This window comes from Pterocles gutturalis, unplaced genomic scaffold (genome assembly GCF_000699245.1).
Source record: "Pterocles gutturalis isolate BGI_N339 unplaced genomic scaffold, ASM69924v1 scaffold9939, whole genome shotgun sequence".
Classification (NCBI taxonomy): domain Eukaryota; kingdom Metazoa; phylum Chordata; class Aves; order Pterocliformes; family Pteroclidae; genus Pterocles; species Pterocles gutturalis.
This window is the reverse complement of record NW_010130685.1, coordinates 22694-31231: the sequence shown is the minus strand read 5'-3', so window position 1 is coordinate 31231 and position 8538 is coordinate 22694. Positions and strand designations below refer to the sequence as shown.

Genomic DNA, 8538 nt, shown 5'->3' with positions numbered 1-8538 from the left:
GAGTGTAGTGAGAGGACAAGGGGTAACATGTACAAGCTGAAAGAGGGTAAACTTAGACTAGACATTAAGAAGAAATTTTTCACTGTGAGGGTGGTTAGACACTGGAACAGGTTGCCCAGGGAAGTTGCGGATGCCCCATCCCTGGAGGTGTTCAAGGCCAGGCTGGATGAGGCTTTGAGCAACCTGGCATGGCAGGGGGGTTGGAACTTGATGATCTTTAAGGTCCTTTCCAACCCAAACCATTCTATGATTCTATAATGAGAAATAAAACCCAAATCTTAAAACAATTATCCCCACTCCTCCCTTCTTCCTGGGCTCAACTTCACTGCTGATTTTCTCTCTCCACTGAGAGGCACAGGAGGACAAGGAAAGAGGGCTGTGGTCAGTTCATCACACGTCTCTGCTGCTCCCTCCTCAGGAGGAGGACTCCTCACATTCTTCCCCTGCTCCAGCGTGGGGTCCCTCCCACAGGAGACAGTCTTCCATTACGTTCTCCAACATGAGTCCTTCCCATGGGCTGCAGTTCTTCACTAACTGCTCCAGCATGGTTCCCTTCCATGGGGTGCCAGTCCTTCAGGCACAGACTGCTCCAGCACGGGTCCTGCCAGCAAACCTGCTCCAGCCTGGACTTCTCTCTTCGTGGGTCCACAGGTCCTGCCAGGATCCTGCTCCAGCATGGGCTTCCCATGGGGTCACAGCCTCCTTCAGGCATCCACCTGGTCCGGTGTGGGGTCCTTCCCAGGCTGCAGGTGGAGATCTGCTCTACCGTTACCCTCCATGGCTGCAGGGGCGCAGCTGCCTTGCCATGGTCTCACCACAAGCTGCAGGGGAATCTCTGCTCCCGCGCCTGGAGCACCCCCTCTCCTCCTTCACTGACCTTGGTGTCTGCAGAGTTGTTTCTCTTGCACATCCTCACTCCTCTCTTTGGCTGCAATTCAAGTTTTTTTTCCCCTTTCTTAAATGTTATCACAGAGGCGCTACCACCATCACTGATGAGCTCGGCCTTGGCCAGCGGTGGGTCTGACTTGGAGCCACCTGGCTCTACCAGTCATAGGGGAAGCTTCTAGCAGCTTCTCACAGAAGGCACCCTGTAGCACCCCCTACTAACACACCCCTACCTACCAAAACCTTGCCACACCAGCCCAATACACATGGTAGAAGTGGATCTGCCTGTTGACTGCTCAAACAGGGAGCTAAATCTACAAGTCCAGGCAAGCTTTTGGAGAGTAATCAAAAATAAGTACTGGTAACACTACAACAAAGAACTTTTGATTGCTTAATTAAATTACTTTTATGTGCACCTTCTTAAAAACTTATCCTACAATGTCCTAAGCCAAATGTTTTGTAGAACGCTGAATGCCAGAACAATAATCAAAAATGTCGTGTTGGCCAATGATGGCTCCTAAATCAGAGGCAATTGAGGCGAAGTTGTGGAGTTCCACATACTAAAGGCATTTAAAGGGAAAAGAATTGATGTTTTATTCTAACAGGAGCGAGTCTCCTCTTTTGGTGTACAATACTTGCCTGTCAACATGTTGAAGCTGCAACGCGTCCATTGATCAGCATCTATACTGTAGGAGTCTATGTGCCGAACCAGGATCCGATCATTGTTGTAGTCCAGATCATTCCCACCTAGCACATAAAGTTTCCTTTGGACAGCCGCCATGGAGTGATACACTCTCCTCTGCAACATTGGGCTACGGCTTAACCACTTATTCTGGAAAGGAAAAGAGAACTTGTCTCAGCAGTGCTCAAAGATGTACCTATATTATTAGTATAGTAATAGTATCATGTTAGTGGTGTTCTCCTTACCCTTGTCCAGAAATCACAAGTGTATATACTTGTGTTGTTCATATTTAAACATGCATGTGGGTTATAACACTGACTAGACATACTGGACTTTCAACACGTGTTTTACAGATTTCACATTTAATAGTATTTCTTGCTCTGTATTTTTTTCCAGTTTAGCTCATCAGGATTCAAAGCTTTTTTCTTCTTTAGAACTCAGAGGCAAATCCTCCTTAAGCAAGACTATTAGTTGTCTCCTTTGTATACAGCACTGAAATTATCTGTACCAACTAGCTCTGTTACGAGAGAAGAGAGATGCTTCTACCTTTTGTTATTCAGAAGCTTATTTGATCTTATCCTTGGGGAATGAAGCAACAGGGAAAACTAATTTCCTAAAGAATCTTCTCAAATGATTCATGTATTTAGTTTAATACTAACCCTTTATTTGTGGGCACTTACAATGTAAAGTCATTTTGCATATTTTTCTTCCTGGTTAACGATATTCAATAATTCTACCTTTTGAGGGGAGGGGGAAAAGGACGTGGAAGAAGAGGGATTAAAGCACGGCATTTTAAACCTAAGAAAATGATTGCTTCTGCTACGCTTACCAAATCAAACAGCCCGGCAGTGGATGAGATTAATTCATTTAAGTGGAGGAAGTTAAAATCTGTGAGGAAATTCTTTACATTACGTGTGCTACCACTTGCGGTAACTCAAGAGCCTCTAATAGTAGTGCCTTTTAACCTCTGCAATATATAGCTATACATTTCAATGTGCAATAGTTGAATACTAGGCATTAATGTTTGCATTAGTAGTCCAGTCTCTTAACACTAGACTATAGACACCATCTGCTTTGCAAAGCCTGCCTGCATCCTCTGATTATATCTTTAGCTTCCTCCACTGCAGTGCCTGCCAGGTGAGCCGCAAAGCACTGCAAAGGCAAAGAAACAGAGGGGCCTGGTGGGGTCATTTCTAATAAGCCGGTGTGTGAATACTAATCAGTGGTGGGGAAGCAGAGGTCATCCCAGCCGGCTTGTTGGCAGGTAGCTGTGTGCTCTGTGGCAGATGGCAGGCATTATCGACTCGCCACAAAGGCCTCGCGCAGAAGCAAGTGCTGGTGCTGAATGATAGAGTTATTGAGATTCTGTGCGAGATGCAAGCAGATGTGATGGTTTCCAGTACACACCGTAAACAATATGCCAGCAGAATTTTTAAAAAGACCTTGTGTGTACAAACATGAAGCGGACCTCATTTGAAGAATGCGAGTGCACAATTCCTGGGTAACTCTTTACACGCCAGTCAGCACGGCACGCTGAAGTAGCCCCACTGCTGGTATTTTGGGGTGCAACTTTCACGTCAGCAAGTAAAGACTCAAAGCAAAAGATACACAGCAGAGACACAGTATCTAAATAAGAGTGCCCCCCTCATAAGCAAAATAAGATTACTGGCTCTAATTACTACTTCAATTTAGTAAAGAATCAGGATTTATATGATCAATGCATAAAACTGCACCTCAAAAAGAAAGAGGCAGCTGTGTCATTGCCTGCTTTCTGCTTCAGGACCTGTATGTGCTATGCTTTAGAAGTATCTCCTGGCACAATTTGCTTCCAAATACAGCAATCAAAGCCCCTATCCTACAATCAGAAAAGTCAATATTCTTCCACGCGGGTGTAAATCAGGCTATGCAACTCTGATTGCAAGCTTAGGACTTTTAATTCCTAATACAAGCAAGAGGGCACAACTGTGCCCTAACCCTCTGAAATGGTTACTGAGCCATGCTAACCTAATCAAAACACATACATAATGTATGAAATAATCCCTAAAAGATATTTTAGGTGCTTTGGTAATGAAATGATAGGCACCCTTGCAGTCAGCAGAATAAGTCATGGACAGGTAGCATAGTTCTGAAAGTATGCAGAAAGCAAAAAGCCCATATATGCAATTCAAAGCAAAAATGCCAATGACAAGAAGCAGTTTTGTGACACTGACTTTGAGCATACGTTGCCCAGGGCTGCTGGTTTACAAAAAAAATGAACAAGCAAAATAAATACTGATGAATACAGGGGATATAAAGCACATTTCTGTATTTATTCTAAGATATTTCTAACACCCAAAGGCTTAAAAAAACCCCATAATAAAAAGTCAGGGTCTCCATTACTCTGCTAAACTCACACATCAGTACAAAGTGAATTTGAAACACCAGTAATTCAAATGGTCACCATTTTTAGCCTTACAAAATCATTGTATGTATTTGTTAAGCAACCACTTTGAAGCAAAACATATGAGAAAACCACATACAACACAGATACCCACCTGCTTAGGATCATAGACCATGAGCCTGTTCTGATACTGTGCTGTATTTGTTACTCCTCCTATGAAAGAGTTTACACAGGTTACATTTTATCATATAAGCAAAACCAGGACCAAGATCAGGTAGAGCAAAATAACCAGTTCTAGGGTTCATTTGCTGACATAATTATGTTGCATACCACCACTTATGCTTATATTCCCCTGCACTTTTTAATCTGGTTACAAGGTAATAGGGAGCACATTTGTCAAACATCTAGAAACGCAAAACAGCAACAACAAACACCCCCCCACGTACTTCCTTTGTAAAGCTAATTCTATGGGCTAAAAACAAGATAAAAATTGATCTGTTTATAAATGACTGTGCATTCAGCTGTCATCAAGACACAAAGATAAAGCCTGTCCCTGTTCCAAGGAGCATGGAGTGTGTGACACAGTTTAAAGGAGGAGGAGGAGGTGGGCTTGCATAAGGAAGAAGGAAGAGGTCAGAGAGGAGCTCTGCCTAACCAAGAGCGTGACGTGGGACACCACTGCCAGCTGGAAAGCATAGCGCAATCCTGTGCAACTGCTCTCACCTAGATATTTGAAGGAAATACTGTCTTTGGTCATTATTATAGAGAGAAAATCTGGCTTAGTTGTAGATTTATGTTGGGAGGTTCCTCCCATAGTGACCAAAACCAACACTACCATTGTTGTACACACATACGTACTTTTCAATAACATTTAGAAAGCAAAGTATAAAGCACCTCAGAAAAGCCCAGAATAGAGTCCGACCCAAGCAGATGCTGCAAACCCAACTATTTACCTCAAACACAGTACACGCTTAATGCCTATCATCCTGTACTCTACTGGTTTTAAATGGCAAATCTCCTTGAGTAAACTGGTGGAAAAATTCTTCAGTCTCAAGTCTGTAATCTTACCTGCATAGATGTGTTCTCAAGTGTGCTCAAGCCTCCTGGGGACATGGTGTCCCTGCAGCACTGCCACAGGTCCCAGTCCCTGCTGTCACCACCTGGGGCCCATGGGAAGCTGGGACCAGAAATAACGCCTGCAAGCTGTACCTCACCTTTCATCCTGCCAGGAGGGCTGGACATAATGAGGGCACACCAGTGGCCACACACCAGTGGCCAAACTCAGATGGACAGACAGACTTCCCACATTACAGTTTTAACAGCACGTGCCAATGATGTGAACTGTACACGGAGCAGACATAGAGAACTGGGCACCACGGTTCTGCCTGCTGATTTGCTCCTACTGGGCTGAGCTACTTGCTAACATAGACATACCCTCTGATCACTTCAAATAACTTGAGAGAGGCCAAGAATCTGACCAATGGATAGCAGAAACTATGGGCAAATCTATTCAGGAATCTTGTCAGCAGGGAGGAATAACGCTGGTTATTTGGGCACATTTCTGCAAACACCCACCTGTACTGGGGCCCCTGCACAGGGATGGCAGCACAGGCTTTCAGCTCGGGGACGTTTACAGGCTACGAGACAGCCAAGACAAAATGTAGTCTTTCCAAACTGTTTCCATCACACTATGCTACGCACTACCCATCACAGCACCTGTGAAGTACACCCGCAAGAAAAAGCATTGGAAAGCAATGACTGTTCCCATGTCTCATCTCACAATCTGCTATGTGTCTCTACGCTGTTGTGCAGCCTTCACAGTGTTAGTGGCTGTCAGCAACATGCACAAAACAATCTTTTCTAATATTTGTTTTGTACTTCGATTTTCTTTTACATAGTTATCTTCACTCCTAGCATAATGCTTAAAAATGTGGTGCCAGATTAGTATTTTGAAAAATAAAAATCATAGTTATTTGGATGATTACCTGCAGAATGTTAAACTACAGGAGATGCATAGGAAACACAACTCCGGGTCACATATTCCCGTTCAGAAAGGACACCTTAATTTGGGGAGATAGATGTGGAGGAATAAGAGAAAGAAGGGGATTGCTTCCTCATAAAATAACAAAATAATCATATAAGCAAAATTATTCGCCTCTCTTCACAAAGAGCCCCTCATATCAAGTACACAGCTTACTTTTTTTTCCCCTGCAATATTGCTCATCTGTGGTGTTTTATCATTACATTCCCTTCACATACTGCTCTTCACTTTTAGATTAATCTGCCAAAATGAGATGCTAAGGATTTGCATACAGATTTGACTACACAAAAATAGATCTGGAATTAATAACAGTCTCTATATGTTTTAATTTCTTCTAGGCTGGAGTACCCTTGCCTCCAGCAGTATTCTTGGCTTTGAAAGTCATCAAGCTGATTTGTCTGCTCTTAGGTTATAATGCCACATGCTGCTACACTGTCCCCTGTAATCAAAGTGCTCGCAGAGATAGATTCTATGCCTTCCCCTAACAAGTATATTTTATAGATTGGCAGTTTTGATCTCCCCTCCCCAGGGGGATAATCTGCATCTTAACAGGTTTCTATAGATACATCTGTCATTAAATATGCCATCTTATATCTGCATCAATTTTCAAACTCAAGTTCCTCCTAACTTTGAAGTGCTATAGCAAAAGTTTAAAATTTTCTGCCAAAATTCAAATTTAACAAGTCTGCAATGTCCTCTTGAACTTTTTTTTTTTTTTTTTAATACTACAGGCAGTTGGAAGAGGGCAAAAAAGGAGCAATATGTCTCTTAAAAAAAATAGGACAAGGAAAAAAATAAGTTGAAATGGTACTAAAAATACGTACTTCCAGAAAAAAAAAAAAATTGGGTAATTCTGAGATGATTTCTTAAACTTCTTTGCAGTGCTTTCTATGAGGAAAGGAAGGGAAAGGCATGGTAATGACACTTGAAAAGAAGTATTTAAAAATACAAAACATGCTATTAAATTTTATGTCAAGCAACAGCAGCTAGTGTGGCAGTAACCCACCAGCCAAGGAAAGAGGAAAAAAAAAAAAAACAAAAGTCTGGCTGGGTAAATGACAGAAAATTTACAGTTTAGTCAGTGCTTGCTGGGTTTAATAAACCAAGAGCAATGATTGCACCACTTTGTCACAAACAGCTTGCTTGGAGGACTAGAGCTTCTGGGAGGCAAGGAGCACCCTCAGGACAAGCTTGTGTCTTTCTTGCTCTTACAGACATGAATACACTCATGGAAAGCCCAGCATCCAACCTGTGGGCTTGCAATGTGTTTACACTGCTGCAGTCATTGTTGCTGACTCCATTGCAGGCTGTAAATCCTGCTTTAAGTCCTCCAAGACTGATAAATTCCCAACTCATGCAACAATGCCCCTCTACATGCAGAAGTTCCTGAAGGAGTCAGAGATCTGCCTTGTCCAACCCTTCCCCACACGTGGGAAATATTTTGGGTTGTTACAGCCCCCCAAACAGTCCACAAACTGCACTGAAAAGCACCTTCAATAAAACGCTTCCACATTGAGAAGGGTAGGAAGCAGTAGATTCAACACCATTTTCCCAATTGAAAATTTATAATCCATATTTATAACATGTCCTGGTAAGACCCCCATATGATTTAAGAAATCTAATCCAATCCAAATCCCCCATAAAATCTCACAACAGTCTCTCAAGTCCCCGAGTGCTAGGCTGCACGCACGAATCCGAGTTCGCTGGGAGACGTGTAAAACTACATGTTGGCAAAGAGCTCCCACGTGTACTCCTTCCAGAAAATCCAGGGAATATATAGAAACTCATGACATGTGCCCCAAGGTGCTCTGCTATTTTAAAATAGAAATCTCTCCTCTCTTACACGTCTGTGTGTTAAACACAAGATAATCCTCCCTCAACGTGCAAGTCTGCTGCCTTTTACTTCAGCCAGCTCAGGTGCAGTGAGGACAGCTGAGCCGGAGCGTATTCTCCTACCCTAAGGACTGCCCTGGAAGACAACCACAGCAGCTCTGATTAACACTCTTCCACCCTGGATGCAAACCAGCTGCAAACAAGAGGGGCACAACACCATGCTTGTGGTTGTTGTTGTTTTTTTAATCATTAAAACTTGATGTTTACATTCAACCTAAGAAGAATCAACAGCATCAAACCTATAATGTCCATTCTTGAAAGGTGTGAGATCCATTATCTTTATTCAAAGATGTTGATGATAATAATAATAAAAAAACAGTTCCATACACAGACTAAGACTGTATCACTGAGACAATTTTTATGTACTTGTCAAACTCCCGCTCCTCGTAATTTCTGTGCTAGCTGCACCACAAAACTTGATTTGGTTAGATACTGTAGATTCCTATTTATTTCAGATCTATTTTTCATAAAACAATTTTATGGGCATTTATGGAGAAAAAAATTTTCTTCTCCTCACAACAAACAGCATACTGATAGTAAGGTAATACTTTCCCCCCCAAGCCACTTGCAAACTCAGAATAATTCTCCAAGATACATAATCTCCATCATTTCCTTGGTCAAAATCTGCACCATGGCGGGGGGGGGGAGGGCGGAAAT

At 42.6% G+C, this 8538-nt stretch overlaps 1 protein-coding gene across 1 annotated transcript in view; it reads right to left on the bottom strand.

Annotated features, from left to right (window-relative positions):
* Positions 1 to 1524: 1524 nt before the first annotated feature.
* The window catches only part of LOC104466768 (kelch-like protein 32), a gene marked incomplete at its 3' end in the record, with an annotated part of 13285 nt that continues 6271 nt past the window's right edge, over positions 1525 to 8538 (bottom strand). Inside the window, exons 3-4 of the mRNA XM_010080299.1 lie at positions 4102 to 4160; positions 1525 to 1717 (exon numbers count right to left, since the gene is read on the bottom strand). Of these exons, the coding sequence (XP_010078601.1) occupies positions 1525 to 1717; positions 4102 to 4160 (252 nt within the window). The remainder of the gene's footprint in view (positions 1718 to 4101; positions 4161 to 8538) is intronic.